The sequence below is a fragment of the Panulirus ornatus genome, chromosome 10, assembly GCF_036320965.1.
Source record: "Panulirus ornatus isolate Po-2019 chromosome 10, ASM3632096v1, whole genome shotgun sequence".
Taxonomy (NCBI): Eukaryota; Metazoa; Arthropoda; class Malacostraca; order Decapoda; family Palinuridae; genus Panulirus; species Panulirus ornatus.
In genome coordinates this window covers 30,626,821-30,645,191 of record NC_092233.1, presented here as the reverse complement: position 1 = coordinate 30,645,191, position 18,371 = coordinate 30,626,821, and the positions used below count along the sequence as shown (strand labels likewise).

The 18,371-nt window shown below is 50.1% G+C and overlaps 1 protein-coding gene across 27 annotated transcripts in view; it reads left to right on the top strand.

The window, feature by feature from the left end:
* Window positions 1-18,371, top strand: part of LOC139750871 (one cut domain family member 2-like) — a 636,939-nt gene that overhangs the window by 156,124 nt on the left and 462,444 nt on the right. For 17 of the 27 annotated variants that reach the window (XM_071665708.1, XM_071665712.1, XM_071665710.1 and 14 more), the window contains exon 2: window positions 12,983-12,997. The exons of the other annotated variants lie outside the window; for them this stretch is intronic. In XM_071665708.1, the coding sequence (XP_071521809.1) occupies window positions 12,983-12,997 (15 nt within the window). The remainder of the gene's footprint in view (window positions 1-12,982; window positions 12,998-18,371) is intronic. 27 annotated transcript variants of the gene reach the window in all.

Genomic DNA, 18,371 nt, shown 5'->3' with positions numbered 1-18,371 from the left:
ACGAGACCCCAGTGCCAGTTTTGTTGATAACCGTTCGAGATCTCCAAGAGTAAATCTAAGGTTCGCCAGACGTGGTGTGTGAGGGAGGAGGACCAGACACTACTAGCGCAGGAGAGGATGTCACAGCTGGATCTCGTCTTGCGATACGCCGTACTGATGACCATAAAATCGACTCTGCTACGGTAGTATGATAGTGATAATAACATTTGAGTAGCAGCGGCCACACCACACACTGTCATGGTATCAGAGGCAACCAACCACTCCACACTACCCAGGTGGTAGTGTGGCCGTAGTGGGTACGATGCACCTTACCTGTCATTACTGAAGGTCTTGGTGAGGTTGTGGGGGAGGGAGGGATGTTACCTTGGTGAGGTTGTAGGGTAGGGAGGGATGTTATCTTGGTGAGGTTGTAGGGGAAGGAGGGATGTTATCTTGGTGAGGTTGTGGGGGAAGGAGGGATGTTATCTTGGTGAGGGAGTGAGGGATCTTATCTTGGGGAAGTTGTGGGGGAGGGAGGGATGTTATCTTGGTGAGGTTGTGGGGGAGGGAGGGATGTTATCCTGGTGAGGTTGTAGGGGAAGGAGGGATGTTATTTTGGTAAGGTTGTGGGGGAAGGAGGGATGTTATTTGGTAAGGTTGTGGGGGAGGGAGGGATCTTATCTTGGTGAGGTTGTGGGGGAGGGAGGTTTGTTATCTTGGTGAGGTTGTGGGGGAGGCTGGGGTGTTGTTACAGGCCATAACCTACAGAGGATGATAACAGCGTTACTACGTGAGGCGGGGCCAGTGTTGGTAGTGTAGGGTGACGCGATACGTGACGTTACCACGTGCACAAGTGTCACATCATCATTATTCATCTCGTAACGGAAATAATCAACCGCTGGCGAGTGATGGTAATCTCACCTGTCGGTGTGGCCAGCAGCTGCTGCCGCTGTGGTCAGCCCCTCCCTCACCCTCCCCCTACCCTCTCCATTGCACCCGTCATGATGACACAGCAACCTCCCCCCCTCCCCCCTTCCCCACCTCTCCTGCCACACATACACCAACCACCCTCCCAGGCCACACATACACCAACCACCCTCCCAGGCCACACATACACCAACCACCCTCCCAGGCCACACATACACCAGCCACCCTCCCAGGCCACACATACACCAACCACCCTCCCAGGCCACACATACACCAGCCACCGTCCCAGGCCACACATACACCAGCCACCGTCCCAGGCCACACATACACCAGCCACCCTCCCAGCCCACACATACACCAACCACCCTCCCAGGCCACACATACACCAGCCACCGTCCCAGGCCACACATACACCAGCCACCGTCCCAGGCCACACATACACCAGCCACCGTCCCAGGCCACACATACACCAGCCACCCTCCCAGCCCACACATACACCAACCACCGTCCCTGGCCACACATACATTAACCACCGTCCCTGGCCACACATACACCAACCACCCTCCCAGGCCACACATACACCAGCCACCCTCCCAGGCCACACATACACCAACCACCATCCCTGGCCACACATACACCAACCACCGTCCCAGGCCACACATACACCAACCACCGTCCCTGGCCACACATACACCAACCACCATCCCTGGCCACACATACACTAACCGCCGTCCTTGGCCACACATACACCAACCACCGTCCCTGGTCACACATACACCAACCACCGTCCCTGGCCACACATACACCAACCACCATCCCTGGCCACACATACACCAACCACAGCCCCAGGCCACACATACACCAACCACAACAAGGCCACACATACACCAACCACCGTCCCTGGCCACACATACACCAACCACCACCCCTGGCCACACATGCACTAACCGCCGTCCCTGGCCACACATACACCAACCACCGTCCCTGGCCATACATGCACTAACCACCATCCCTGGCCACACATGCACTAAGCGCCGTCCCTGGCCACACATACACCAACCACCATCCCTCGCCACACATGCACTAACCGCCGTCCCTGGCCACACATACACCAACCACCATCCCTGGCCACACATGCACTAACCGCCGTCCCTGGCCACACATACACCAACCACCGTTCCTGGCCACACATACACCAACCACCATCCCTGGCCACACATACACCAACCACCGTCCCTGGCCACACATACATCAACCACCATCCCTGGCCACACATACACCAACCACCGTCCCTGGCCACACATACACCAACCACCGTCCCTGGCCACACATACACCAACCACCATCCCTGGCCATACATGCACTAACCGCCGTCCCTGGCCACACATACACTAACCTCCGTCCCTGGCCACACATACTTCAGTCTTGCCATACAAGACGTTATTTATGTACGTTATGTATGTATGTATGTATGTATGGATATTTGTATGTAGGTGAAATCCTTTGAGCCTGGTACACACGCCTCACCAGGTAATGTGTGAGGGAGCCACCTTGTGTTACCAGGCGACACCTGGACTGAGATGATGACTGAACACTCAGGAGTCAACAGTTATCATGTCCTGCTTCACTGGGTCTGGTCAGGTTGGGTGATGAAGAAAGGATGATATTATTCACTCGGTCGACCTGTGGTTGGTATGAATAACAGTTATCATGAATGGTTGCCTACATCCGGGTAAGCGTTAAATGTATGTGATCAGGTGATGGTCGTTCACGCCTGCTGATTGCATTGTATTTTTATCGTTATAGTCCTGCATGTACAGCATTGTAATCCCCCAAGGAGAGGTATGTGTTCCCCTGCCGCTTTGGCTATAGTTATATATATATATCATTTTATATTCATGGACAACTGTCTTCCCTAGTGATATCTGTAGCCTATATAGTTCCAGTGGACCTTACCTTAGTCTGCAACGCCTTTAGTTCCAATGGCGTCTGTAGTTGCAGTGGCCCTTACCTTAGTCTGTAGCGCCTTTAGGTGCAGTGGCATTTATAGTTCCAGTGGACCATACCTTAGTCTGCAACGCCTTTAGTTCCAGTGGCGTATTTAGTCTCAGTGGACCATAGAATGTAGTGTTTTTCGACCCAGAGGACAAATCTTGCTTTGCAGCGTCCTCAATTCCAGTGGCACAAGCGTTAGTCTGTAATGTTTTTAGTTCCAGTGGATCAGCCTTTAGTTTGTAGTGTCTTCATTTCCAGTGGACCAAACCCTCGTGTGTATATCGTGCTGTGGCCTCACTTGCAGTGGAAGAAATCCGCGCGTGTAGCCTCTCCAGTAACCCAGGCTCAGGGTCCGTGCGTCCGTCCCAATGATGGTCTGTGATTTCATCAGTATTGCAGGGTGGTCTGTGCGACCGATTCTTAATGTGCAATTTCCCCAGAGGCGTCTTTGCTAATTAGTTTTTCTATAGCAAGATAGACGGGGGAGGAAGAGGAAGTGTGTCAGCCGGGAGCTGCCTGGTGAGGTGCGTCGGGGGCAGGGTACACCGTGCACCGCCTGCAGCAGTACCTATGGTACAGTACCGCTCACACGAAGGTTCCTGTTCAGTCGCTGACGACCAAGTTACGGTAGCATTTCATCCTTGGCCCAGCCAGAGGAAAATGGTCCGAGCGGACGTGGTATTTAGCGGCGAGAGCCGGGACGGTGGGTGGCGTGGGCGTGGGAGGTGCGGCCATAATGGTATGCGTGTGTTGTGAAGAAGACACCTTCATATTTCATAACGTGTGGGGACGCTGGCAAAACAACTGTCAAAAATATGAATTTGACGATCACGAGAGAACCAGGCCGGGCCGGGCCGGGCCGGGTGGTCGGTCGCGTCCAGCACACCTGGTCTGTCACGAGACGGACTTAAGGGGTCCACTTGAGGTGTGTGTGTGTGTGTGTGTGTGTGTGTGTGTGTGTGTGTGTGTGTGTGTGTGTGTGTGTGTAGTGTGGTGGTCATGCTGACCTGACCTCATGCTCACCACCATCGGTATCAGGAACTGTGCCACCTGACCCCCAGGCCGGCAACACCATTTCGTTACAATATAATTAGTTCCTCCTGAAGTATGTCATTAGTGAAGAACGGTCACGAATTCTTCCATGTTGAAGGTTTGTCAGTGAATTGTAGAACCTTCGAATGTTGTTAACCTTGTTGTCCCTGGGAGTGTTGTAGTGCAAGTTGTTGTTGTGGTGGTAGAGTAATACCTACAGTAAGTGTTTCTTACGAGTAGCGGGGCAGGGAGCTCGCCAGGAGAGGTGGTAGTGGTAGGAAGGGGGTGCGTGCTGTTGACAAGAGCTCCTGGGGTAGCATGACCAGCCCCTCCAGTTTTACATCCAGAACCGGCCATTTGCAGCATAATTCAGTCCCTTTGTTACAAGTTTTGGAAAACAAGGGGAGGTAGGTATTATTCCGTGCCTCATTTTTGTATCAAGTCTGTAGCGTCCGTCCTTACCCCATGGCCAGGAATTATCATCTGGAAAAGATTTGACACGAAACCATATTATCAATCGAAGACCATAATTTAGTAAGCAATTTGACCCTCAATATCGTGTATGTGGCTCCTCTTATATCCTGCTCTTGTGCCGGGATTCCCTGCATTGTTCATCATATTTTCCTCACTTAGTGGCAGACGTTATCTGAGTGTCAGACGGGGAGCGTGTCTAGGTCTGGGCTGGACGGGGGTGGAGGGGAGGACAGAGGGTTGCGTACCTCCGCTGCCGTAGGTCCAGTCTTCTTTCACGCGGTTGTCAGTGGCTTCCTCCCTCTTCCTTCCTTCATTCTTCGCTTCCCTCTCCCCTCAACCCTTCTCCCTCCCCGTTCTATCTTCCGACCTGCTCGTCAGCCTCTCTCCCTCCTCCCTCTCATGTACACACACGGGATTACCAAGTGATAAAAGCCGTCTGTCACTTATCAGTCCTTCCCCCTGACTCCCTCACAACTCGCCTTCCCTCACCCTTACTGTTCCTTCACCCTTGGTGTTCCTTCCGTCCTGGCCATCCCTCACCCTTGGTGTTCTTTCCGTCCTGGCCATCCCTCACCCTTGGTGTTCCTTCCGTCCTGGTCTTCCCTCAACCATCTTCTTTCCTCATCTCTGTAATCTCCTCACCCCTGGTGTTACTTCACCAGTAGTGTTCCTTCGATGTTGGTGTTCCCTCACCGCAGGTGTTACTTCAGCAGTGGTGTTCCTTTAGTAATGGTGTTCCCTCATCCCAGGTGTTCTGTCACAGGTAGTGTTCCGTCGGTCCTGGTGTTGGCTCTCCCGTATGTTCCTTCGGTTCTGGTGTTCCCTCATTAATAGTGTTTCCCTCACACTGGTGAGTCCCTCACCATTGTAGGTGTTGAGGTGTGTGTGTGTGTGTGTGTGTGTGTGTGTGTGTGTGTGTGTGTGTGTGTGTGTGTGTCGTGGGAGATGGATGGTGTGTGGCAGTAGCGGGTATTGTGTAGTGTTGTGGGTGGGTGTTGTTGTGGTGGTGGTGGTGGAGAGTGTGTGGTGAGTGGTGGGCAGGTGAGTGCCTGCTTGTCGATACTATCACTCCAGCATCGACTGGGCCTCACCGTCTGCACGCCTCTACATCAACAACCTACCTCTCATTATCAACATACTCGCATCATTGTCCAGTATCTTGGGGCGGGGCGGGGCGGAGGCTGGGTGTGGGCGGTCGCATGGTGAGGGGCGGGGATTGTGTTTGGGGGCGGGGCGGGGCAAGGGCTGTGTATAGGGGTCCTATGGTGTGAGGGGTCACCTTTTTTCGATGTGGCAGAGGCTATGTGGTTGGGGGAGGAGGGTAGTTTCTAGGGGAGGGGTTGTCATCCTTGTAGGGATGTAGGGAGGCATGAGGTGGGGGTTTGGTATGAGGGTTCCCAAACAGGTATATATGGGCAGGGGTGTGAAGAGGAGGAGGAGGAGGGGGAACTACTCGACTATGAGGAGGGAGGAGAGTTTCTTTGGCATATTGGAGAGGGTAGAACAAGAGGCTGATGAAGACGTAGGGCAGTGGGTGAGGCTGGCGGGGAGGAGGGGACTATGGCGGTGTATGGGGAGAGAAAGGAATTCTGGGGAGGACAGAGGATGGGTGTGTGGGGGCGCAAGGAGGGCTAGGGATCAGGGTCAGGTGGGAGAGGTCAAAGGGAAGAAAACATCAGCATCAGAGGTGTCATCCATGTCAGGTAGAGGGCCGGGAGCAGAGCCTCACCTTCCCGTGATCGTGAACAAGACATCTTCAAGAAGGAAGGGAATTTAGAGAGCAAGACAGTCGTATATAATATTAAAAAATGCACGACAAAGTTCCATTGAAGATGTACCGTCTACTACGCCGGTTTGAATATTCCAAGACTTTGTTGGCGAGGCGGACCAACTAGACAAAGGCGACTCCCCTGGGCACCAACTGGGATTATTAATATGAACGCAACCCGAAGTGTATAATGCAAACTTCCTCCCCTGACTTTACGTCGCTAATGAAAATACACAATAGTTTTTGTCATCGTCCCAAGCAGTGAGGGGCTCTCATCAAGCCCACAGAGCGCCCCCATTATCAAATGAACGCGAAATATAATTAGCCTGTGATGGCGGGCTCTGTTCACCCTATATTTTTGGCGGGAGTCCCGTTTTCTATAAAGGTAGCCTGAAGTAAGTCAAACGTGGCAGGATGGCACCCTAGACTTTACCTGACCTGGGGGGGAGGGGGGCTGACCTTTATTTCAAATGGGTTGAGAAAAAACATATCACCATGATATGTTTGTGTGTGTGTGTGTGTGTGATGGTACGACCGCTGAGTACGACGGTACGACGACCCTAGGGTATGATGGCTTGGTCTTTGACCTTACCTTTATAAAGGTCGGTTCTAAGCCCTTAGACTTATGAGGTCGTACTCGGGGTCGTGCTGTCGTACTCAAATGTCGTGCAGTGTTGTTCAAGGGTCGTGCCATCGTCGTACTCAGAGGTCGTGAGGTCGCACCATGTTCAAGGGTCGTGCCATCGTCGTACTCAGAGGTCGCACCATGTTCAAGGGTCGTGCCATCGTCGTACTCAGAGGTCGTGCCAGTTGTTCAAAGGTCATACCATCGTCATGAGGAAACACCTCACTGTGTGTACAGCCAAAATGTTTCAAATGACATTTATTCCTGATAATGTAATTTTATCGACAGTTTCCTCTTCTTTTGCGTCCCGTTGCCAATAGGTGTCTGGCGTTGGTGGTGGTGGTGTTGGCACAGCTGCACACGGCTGCACACCGCTGCAGCAGCAGCAGCAGCACAGCTCACAGCTGTACCATCACCAGGTGTCCTCGCTCGTCTTCTGGTATTTATGTTTTTCTTCCAGTATGGTGTAAAGGTCTTCATGGATACATATCTTAATGTTCACCTGGGGTTAGTAAGGATCACCCTCTGATGGGCTAACGAGGACCATCGGTGGACCATAGTGTTGGTCCGTTCTGGTCTTCCACACCTCTGATGGACCACACGGTTGGTCCGCCCTGGTCTTCCACACCTCTGCTGGACCACACGGTTGGTCCGCCCTGGTCTTCCACACCTCTGCTGGACCACACGGTTGGTCCGTCCTGGTCTTCCACACCTCTGCTGGACCACACGGTTGGTCCGCCCTGGTCTTCCACACCTCTGCTGGACCACACGGTTGGTCCGTCCTGGTCTTCCACACCTCTGCTGGACCACACGGTTGGTCCGCCCTGGTCTTCCACACCTCTACTGGACCACACGGTTGGTCCGCCCTGGTCTTCCACACCTCTGCTGGACCACACGGTTGGTCCGCCCTGGTTCCACCCACTAGCGCCACCGCTGTACCAGTCAACTGGCCTCACCAGGCACCTTGTTCACCTGGTCTACCAGTGCCACCTCTGTACCAGGAACCTGCCCCAACGTGGTTCTGTACCAGGCAGCTAACACTGTACCAGGCAGCTGGCCGTGTACCAGACAGGTGGCCTTTTACCAGGCAGATAACACTGTGCCAGACAGGTGGCGCTGTACCAGGCAGCTGGCCTTACCAGGCAGCCAACACTGTCCCAAGCAGCATGCCTTGTATCAGGCAGCTGGCCATGTACCAGGCAGCTAACACTGTACCAGGCAGCTGGCCATGTACCAGGCAGCTAACCCTATCAGGCAACTGGCCATGTACCAGGCAGCTAACACTGTACAAGGCAGGTGGCCATGTACCAGGCAACTGGCCATGTATCAGGCAGGTGGCCTTGTACCAGGCAGCTAACACTGTACCAGGCAGGTGGCACGGCGGGTGGAGGTAAGCCCCGCTAGTGGCACCAGAGAGGGAGGTCCGGTATGTCAGTGGTATGGCCGGGCTGGGCTGGGTGCCACGTCAGCAAGGGGGAGTGGCAGTGGCACCCACCCACCCACCTGCCTCATAAGGCCCATTACATGTATTAAAATTCATAATTAAAATCACATTAGGCTTTTAATACGAAGCAGCGGGAAAGAATGCGTGGTAATGATGTCCACTTAACTCCCCCTGAGGAGGCCAGTCCGTAGCTAGGATACACCCCACTGTTGCTTGGGCACTGGGGCCTCCCACCTGCCCCTCCCTCCTCACGCCTTGCCTCCACCTCCTCCTCCTCCTCCTCCTGCTGTCTCCCCCTCGCCCTACCTCCTGTCTTCCCACCCCCTTGCTTCCTACCCTTGCCTCCCCCTCCTGCTATGTCCCCTCGCCATGCCTCATGCTGCTGCTGTCTCCCCACACCCTGCCTCCTGCTGTTGACTCCCCACCCCTTACTTCCTGCTGCTGTCTCCCCACACCCTCCCTCCTGCTGTTGACTCCCCACCCCTTACTTCCTGCTGCTGCTTCCCCACCTATGCTTCCTGCTGTTGCCTCCCCACCCCCTACTTCCTGCTGTTACCTCCACACATCCTGCCTCCTGCTGTTGCCTCCCCACCCCGACTTATTGCCGTTATCTCCCCACATCCTGTCTCCTGCTGTTGCCTCCCCTCCCCCTACTTCCTCCCCACGCCCTTCCTCCTGCCTCACCTTAGTAACCCTCCAACCTGAACTGCTGACCACCCCCCCCCCTCTCCCCATTCTGGTCCACTCCCTAACCTGGACTTCTCCCCAGCCTGGTCTCCCCAACCGACCTCCCCTGATCACGGCCGCCTCCTCAGGTACATCTCTTTCCTATCTGTTCATCTTCACAGCCCCGTCTCTTCTCAGACTAGCCTCCTATCCAACCCACCTCTCCCCAGCCTTTCCTCCTCCCCAGACCGCTTCCTCCTGCCCTAACCTCCTCCCCACCGTCATCTTTTTCACAACCTGGCTTCCTCCCCAGCCCGCTTCTCCCTAGCCTAACCTCCCGTCCAGCCCACCTCTCTCCAGCCTGGCCTGGGCTCCCCAGCCTACCTCTCCCCAGACTGGCCTTCTTCCCAGCCTGGTATCCTCCCCATTCCGCCTCTTCCTAGACTTGCCTCCTATCCAGCCCACCTCTCCCCAGCCTGGCCTGACCTCCCCAAGCCACTTCTTCCGGGCATGACCTCCCCAGTCTGATTTCCTCCCCAACCTGATCTTCTCCCCAGTCTGGCTTGCTCCCCAGGCCGTATCTCCCCAGCCTGGCTGTCGGTGCTGGTGGTGGGTCGAACCCACCCTGGCTGAGGCAAGTTTATACTTGAAGGAAATGTTTCGTAATCTTGTGGAAGCGTCGCGTTTCTCTCGAACAAATCCTTCCTATATCATCCAGCAGTGTGTGTGTGTGTGTGTGTGTGTGTGTGTGTGTGTGTGTGTGTGTGAGAGAGAGAGAGAGAGAGAGAGAGAGAGAGAGAGAGAGAGAGAGAGAGAGAGAGAGAGATGGTGGTGGTGGTGTAGCCCGAGCCATTCATGAGACACTGGAGTATAAAGAGACGTGTTCTTACCTGTGGATCTGTCTTGCTGGTATACATGCAGTGTTGAATTACCTGTTGTTGTTGGTCGTGTATGGTGAGGGAGGTGTGGAGTGCTGTGTGCCGTGAACATTCTTTAATGACTAGTTCTTCACAGCTTCATGTTATGCCATCTGGTTGTTCTGTCTCCACCTGTCGAAGAATTGTTCACCGTTGAGCTCATTAAACTGGCTTAGAACTTAATGTGTATGATCAAGGCATCCCTTACTCTTCTCTCTTTCATGGTGGACTAATGCATGACCCTTAACCTCTTACTGTAACTCAGTTGTCTCAGTTCTGGTAGCATCCATGTTGCCATGTTTCCGACCATGTAAACATCAGCTCCTCCTGCTGTTAAGTGAGGCAACCAATCTTGAGTAATGTCTTCCAACATTGGCCTAATGTGCCATGTGAAAAGTTCCCAGAAAGTTTCCCTATCCTTGTACTTAAATTCGATCTTGATATTTGCCATGAGACAGTTTGTCTCCCTCACGGTTCTCCTAAGGTAGGGTAAGGGCAACAGGTGTGTGTGTGTGTGTGTGTGTGTGTGTGTGTGTGTGTGTGTGTGTGTGTGTGTGTGTGTGTGTGTGTGTGTGACAGGTAGTGAGGTTGGACGGACCAGGAGCCCGGCGTTCAGCGCCCACCTTGCCGGACGCCGGGTCTTGCCCCATCCCTCCCTCCCTTGAATTATGACTAATTTCCCCTGCCCTCCCTCCCTCCACCAGGCCCGCTGGAGGGGTTAAGCAGTCGGGGGTGAGGGTTGTGCCCGACTCCCCGTCCGTGGTGGAGTGTTCCGACACCACCACCAACACTCCTCCAACACTCTCTCCCTCCTGTGATTCACTGTGTTCATCCTGGGGAGTTGTGTGCCTCTGTGGGGCAGCGGTCGTCCACTGGCTCCCCTACCTGGACACTGACCCCACCTACCTCCACCTCCAGCCCGACGGTACACTGCACCCGTCATGAGCACCAGGACGGTACGTGCCCGACGGTACACTGCACCTATCATGACACCAGGACGGTACCTATTTACAGTGTACCTCAACATTAGAGCGACGATGAACATACACACAGGGTAGTGCGGCTGAGGTCGGTGTAAAGTGTCCCATATTGAGACGTGTATTATGTTGATAACTTACTGTTAACACTAGGGAGGTGGAGTGGACGAGGGGGTGGTTATACAACTGTAAAGTGTGGCACTTTACTTCTGTTATCCTGCTGTACGCTGTGGTAGACCAGTTGGTTAGCCTGCTGTACGCTGTGGTAGACCAGTTGGTTATCCTGCTGTACGCTGTGGTAGACCAGTTGGTTATCCTGCTGTACGCTGTGGTAGACCAGTTGGTTATCTTGCTGTAAGCTGTGGTAGACCATTTGGTTATCCTGCTGTACGCTGTGGTAGACCAGTTGGTTATCCTGCTGTACGCTGTGGTAGACCATTTGGTTATCCTGCTGTACGGTGTGGTAGACCAGTTGGTTATCCTGCTGTACGCTGTGGTAGACCAGTTGGTTATCTTGCTGTAAGCTGTGGTAGACCAGTTGGTTATCCTGCTGTACGCTGTGGTAGACCAGTTGGTTATCCTGCTGTACGCTGTGGTAGACCAGTTGGTTATCTTGCTGTAAGCTGTGGTAGACCATTTGGTTATCCTGCTGTACGCTGTGGTAGACCAGTTGGTTATCCTGCTGTACGCTGTGGTAGACCATTTGGTTATCCTGCTGTACGGTGTGGTAGACCAGTTGGTTATCTTGCTGTAAGCTGTGGTAGACCAGTTGGTTATCTTGCTGTAAGCTGTGGTTCCCTCGTTGATTATCTTGCACTAAGCTGTGGTAAATGCTTCCCTCTGCTGGTGTGGACCACTGGTCCCTCTCTGCTGGTCCATGTAAGGTTAGTGGTACCACATGTGGACCGGCCGTGTGGTAGGTGCTGGTACCAGTACCCTCCGTGAAGTACGAAGGAAAATAATTACTGTTTATGAATGTTTGATGACATACCTTAACCACATCTCTGTGTGGTAGGTGGTGCCATGAACCACATCTCTGTGTGGTAGGTGGTGCTATGAACCACATCTCTGTGTGGTAGGTGGTGCGATGAACCACATCTCTGTGTGGTAGGTGGTGCGATGAACCACATCTCTGTGTGGTAGGTGGTGCCATGAACCACATCTCTGTGTGGTAGGTGGTGCCATGAACCACATCTCTGTGTGGTAGGTGGTGCCATGAACCACATCTCTGTGTGGTAGGTGGTGCCATGAACCACATCTCTGTGTGGTAGGTGGTGCCATGAACCACATCTCTGTGTGGTAGGTGGTCTGTGTGGTAGGTGGTGCCATGAATTACCGTGGCTGACCATGAATCACGCGCGGCTTTGCCTGGGTTCGATTCCCAGGCGGGACAGAGGCAGTCTGCTCACAACCAGCCCAGTTGTTCATCCTACCTTCAGGTCTGGTGGAGAAATACAACCTGTCGAAGGTTGTGATATATATATATATATATATATATATATATATATATATATATATATATATATATATATATATATATATATATATATAAGTCTGTGTGTGTGTCGTTGTTCGAATGCGTCGTTCAGAGCTGTCGTCCTAATGTACCATTCAGTTTTACTGTCTAAAGTTTCCTCCAGTTCTGTCGTCCGGATGTGTCGTCCGGATGTGTCGTCCAGATGTGTCGTCAGTTGTGTCGTCTGGATGTGTCGTCCGGTTGTGTCATCTGGATGTGTCGTCCGGTTGTATCGTCCGGTTGTGTCATTTGGATGTGTCGTCCGGTTCTGTCGTCCGGATGTGTCGTCATGTTTTCGTGCGTTCGTCCTTATTTGCCATTTCTGTTTTCAAGATAATTTTTGTTTCGTTCTGAACTCCATTATTTTCTGTTCTGTAAACTGTTACGCTAATTTTAGAATGATTTCTTTAAGTAAATTTATATATATTTTTAAAAATCCAATTTACTATCTATGATAATTTTAATTTAATATAATTTATTTAAATGACGTAAATAAAATGGAATGATATCTTAAAAGACACCTCATAAATTATATTGTTTTGAGCTATTATTATTATTATTATTATTATTATTATTATTATTATTATTATTATTATTATTTTTGTTTTTCTTATGTTTTCGAAACCGGTTTTAATAATTTCTGCTTTTTGCTTTTATTTCAGCCTCCATGGTCACAGGTAAGACGAGGCGCAACCTAGCATCACACTAACTGCCAGTTGACCCGTAATGGCCCGTGCTTGTTGACCTGGAATGGTCAGGTGGCTCTGTATCTAGCTAGTGTAGCGGAGAAACCTCTCTCTCTCTCTCTCTCTCTCTCTCTCTCTCTCTCTCTCTCTCTCCTGTGATCCCGTAGACCATAAATTATCCCGGGCCTTGCGACACACACACACGCGCGCGCGCGCCTCACGTGACGTGCCCCCCGCTGGTCCCAGTAACGTGTTGAGATATCTTGAGTTTCCCCTAACTTCCTGACCCCACTGGTTCGTTGCAGGGAAGTCCCCTGACCTGTCCTGACCTGCCTCCCCCCTCAGGTCGGGCCAGACCTGGTGGTGGGCTGCCAGCATCATCTTGTACGTACGTATTCCTCATTGTAAAAGAGTCCACGTTCCCCTACTAGTGAAGGTAGCGTCGCCTTGAGATGCTGACACATCTTGAAACACGTTCTGTATAACACCAGAACCCCATCTTAGCAAGAGGTTTGGGGTAATTATAAATAGATAAATGAATAAATAACTACATATTTACTTATACATGTGTTAAAGACTAGTAGAAATTCAATGCTTGCAAATCACTTCACTTGACCAAATGGTGTACATAATTGACCAACTGGTGTACATAATTAACTAAATAGTGTACATAATTGACAAAATGGTGTACATAATTGACCATATGGTGTACATATTTGACCGAATGGTGTACATAATTAACCAAATAGTGTACATAATTAACCAAATGGTGTAAATAGTTTATCACATGGTGTATATAGTGATCATGTGGTGTACATAGTTGATCAGATGGTGTACATAGTTGATCATGTGGTGTACATGGTTGATCATGTGTACATAGTTGATCAAATGGTGTACATGGTTGATCAAATGGTGTACATAGTTGATCAGATGGTGTACATAGTTGATCATATGGTGTACATAGTTGATCATGTGGTGTATACGGTTGATCAAATGGTGTACATGGTTGATCATATGGTGTACATAGTTGATGAGATGGTGTACATAGTTGATCATATGGTGTACATAGTTGATCATGTGGTGTATACGGTTGATCAAATGGTGTACATGGTTGATCATATGGTGTACATGGTTGATCAAATGGTGTACATGGTTGATCATATGGTGTACATGGTTGATCATATGGTGTACATAGTTGATCATATGGTGTACATAGTTGATTATGTGGTGTATACGGTTGATCAAATGGTGTACATGGTTGATCATATGGTGTACATGGTTGATCAAATGGTGTACATGGTTGATCATATGGTGTACATGGTTGATCAGATGGTGTACATAGTTGATCATATGGTGTACATAGTTGATTATGTGATGTACATGGTTGATCAGATGGTGTACATAGTTGATCATGTGGTGTACATAGTTGATTATGTGATGTTCATGGTTGATCAGATGGTCATCATCAGACAAGGTGTGGTCCACCCACCTGGTCATCCTCAGAGTGTTCATGTTGTGGTCAGGCTGGAGCCTGGGTGTGTTGACTCATAAGGTCATACCTCGGGGTGATGGAGGGTTGAGGAGGGTGAAAGGGGTCAGCCACCTGGGAATGACTGGGGGTAAGTGAGGTCAGGTCGGTTCCCGCTGCTCTGGTTGACCTCAGGGGTTGGGTCCTCGTGGGTTGTGGTTGTTACGTGAGAAGAGTTGTGGTGCTGTGTCTTGGCCTGTTGTATGACTGTTGATAACAGGTTTGGTTCCATGGGTGTTGATGGCCTGTGTCCCGTGCAGCTGTATGTGATCTGCTCCCGCTCCGGCGTTGGTCGTCAGATGGTGTCGATTCAAGGAAGAGTTATGATGTGTTCTCATATGTTCCTCATTGATCCTCATCGTAGATGTAACTAAAGTGTGAACTGTCACTTACAACTGTCACTTACAACTGTCACTTATAACTCAGATACGACCAGCTCGACCAAATAGTGGACCCTGTCTGACGCTGAACTGCGGGAACGAAAACACACGAAAACTGGCCTCTCCCAACCTCCTCAGACCTTCGTCAACCAACAGAACTTACGAATGATGATGACACGAAAGATGATAACATCATAGTCAGAGGAGCTTATAACACTACCATCTGGGTACTTCTTGAGAGAAGAAACTATGGAAACAAATGGAACACCGTTATGAACCACAGCACCCAAGTTGGACCCATCACTCTTGACCCATCACCACTCATCACCACCGCACATCTGCCTCCTGGTCATACCTACACAAGTGTCAGTACCCATAAAAATGTGTACACACTCCGTTCTATCACTTCCCTGGTAACCGCTTCCACCAACAGACCAACAACATGATAACCCCATACATTGTAGTCAGGTTTTTTGCTCCGTTCCGCTAATGAACTCATCCAGATCCTTCCCAGCAGCCGGCCTGAGGGGGTTCTACCATCCCTGGACGTCGTCTCTCCACCAATCGCTGCTGAGGATAACTACAGCATCCTGGAGGACGTCCTCATCCACCCTACCCGACCCTCCCCAAGGACACCTCCTGATAGTCTAGGAGGACGAGCCACAAACCTTCCCCTCAGACGCCCCATCCGTAGCGCCCGTCGGCAGCTAGTCTACCGAGTTCGAGTGGCAGCTGTGGGGTCCCGCATCGGAGGATGGAGGGGGGACTCTCCCCCATTTCTGAACGTGACGTCTAGAATACATAGTCGTACTGGGTCAGAACATTTGTCCAAACGCTAACTCTCTTTATACTGACGACAGTCTTCTGGTTGTTAGCACCTGCTGTCGTTATACTGACGACAGTCTTCTGGTAGTTAGGAATGAGGGTCACTCAAAACAGTAAAGGCAAATCCTGGAGGAGTCATCAAAGCTTAGATTTACATATCCACGTGGTGAACAAGATCTCCCTCATGTGTTGACAGCAAAGTTGGCTGTGACGAACTTACACGTGTTTACCGTAAGTGACCCAACTTAGGAAACTTACCTGAATGTGGTCGATGGCAGGGCAGACCTAGGGGTCATCAGGGCTGACCTGGGGTCATCAGGACAGACCTGGGGTCATCAGGGCTGACCTGGGGTCATCAGGACAGACCTGGGGGTCATCAGGGCAGACCTGGGGGTCATCAGGGCAGACCTGGGGGTCATCAGGGCAGACCTATGCACAGCCACAACAAGTGATCATCTTGGGACGACCTCCTCCATCATGGTGTCAACAAGCCAGGTGTTCCGACACAGACACAAGAACGTTCCTCCTCCACACAGAACTTTGAGACACACCCGCTCCTTCAACAACAACAACAACAACAACAACAACCATACAACGGACCAAGACACAACACCACAACTCTTCTCAAGTAACAACCATAACCCACGAGACGAGGACCCAACCCCTGAGGTCAACCAGAGCAGCGGGAACCGACCTGACCTCATTTACCCCCAGTCATTCCCAGGTGGTTGACCCCTTCCACCCTCCTCAACCCTCCATCACCCTGAGGTATGACCTTATGAGTCAACATACACAGGCCCCAGCCTGACCACAACATGAACGCGCGCGCGCGCTTCTGTGTATGTGTGTGTGTGTGTGTGTGTGTGTGTGTGTGTGTGTGTGTGTGTGTGTGTTCCCAGTGTAACTTGTAATTGATTGTTGACTTGTGAATATGTACAGTGTATAATGTACTGTGATGTACTCGTACTTCGTCCTGTTGTAACTTATTGGCTGATGATGTGATCTGTATTTTGTAATGTCCCAGATTATCACGTATGGATATGGAAAGTAACATTGGAGATTTATTTTATTTATAACACACACACACACACACACACACACACACACACACACACACACACTCGCGGGGCCTCAATATTTGAACATTCTCAACTATCATACAATTTTCTAAGCAATGGAGGTGGACAGCAAATGTCGTTACCATCTTTAAGAATGGGAACAGATCCATTGCCTCTAATCATCGTCCTATCAGCTTGACATTTATTGTGAGGAAATTTCTCGAATCAATTATAGTGGACAAAATACGTGAACACTTGGAAAATTATCATCTTATTAGGGATTCTCAACGTGGGTTTACAAAAGGGAAGTCATGTCTCAGTAACCTTCTCTCCTTCTTTAATAAAGTATTTAAAACTGTTGATTAGGGTAAGAGTTATGATATTGTATACTTAGACTTAAACAAGGCTTGTGATAGAGTACCTTATGAGTGTCTGCTTAGAACAATAGCGGCACACGGCATCAGGGGTTGTGTATTTAATTGCATTAAGGCCTGGCTCACTGACACAAAACAGAGGATCTGCATCAATGGAGTTACATCGGACTGAGGCAATGTAGCCAGTGGTGTTCCTCAGGGGTCAGTGTTGGGACCGCTCTTGTTTGTTATATATATTAGTGATTTGGATATGGAATAAACAGCGACTTGTGTAAATTTGCCGATGATACAGAAATGGGGCCGTAATTGACTCAGATGAGAATTCAGTGAATTTGCAGAGGGGCTTAAATAGATTATCAGAATGGGCGGCTACATGGATAATGGAATTCAACTTGGATAAATGCACAACACTTAGTGTGGGTAAAGACAGGAACATAGATTACAAACTGGACAATATTACTATTGGTGAAACAGAATATGAAAGAGATTTAGGGGTAATGGTGAGCAAGGATCTTAACCCGCGTCAACAATGCATTTAAATGTGAAATAAGGATAATAGAATGTTAGGTTTCATTAATGGGACTGTTAACAATATAATTCCTAGAGTATTATTGCAACTTAATCTTGTGTTGGTGAGACCACATTTGGATTATGCAGTACAGTTTTGGGCTCCATGCTATGCTGTTGATATAGATTGTTTAGAGAGAGTACAAAGGCGAATGACAAAAATGGTTCCTGGTATTAGAAACCTGACTTATGAAGAAAAGTTAAAAAGACTTGATTTACACTTAAGAGGAGGAGGGCTAGAGGGGATATGACTGAAGTTTATGAATGGGTGAAGGGCATTAATAATGGTAACATGAATAAAGTTATTAAGAATGGCGCCACCGGATAGGACAAGAAATAATGGATTTAGATTAAAAAAAAATAAGAATCTGGTCAGATATGGGTAAATATTGGTTCAGGAATAGTGTATCAGATTTATGGAACAAGTTGTCAAGTACAGTAGTGGAAGCTACGTGGGTCTTTAGGTGGCTTTAAACGAAGGTTGGATGATGTGTTTATGGGTTCAGGAGGTTGGTTGTGTGGTGGACAGACTCAGGACCTGCCTAGCATGGGCCAGTGCGCCTCCTGCAGAGTCCTCACGTCTTATGTTCTTAAGAATTTTGTGTGTTGTCTACATTGACCCTGTCTTCATTC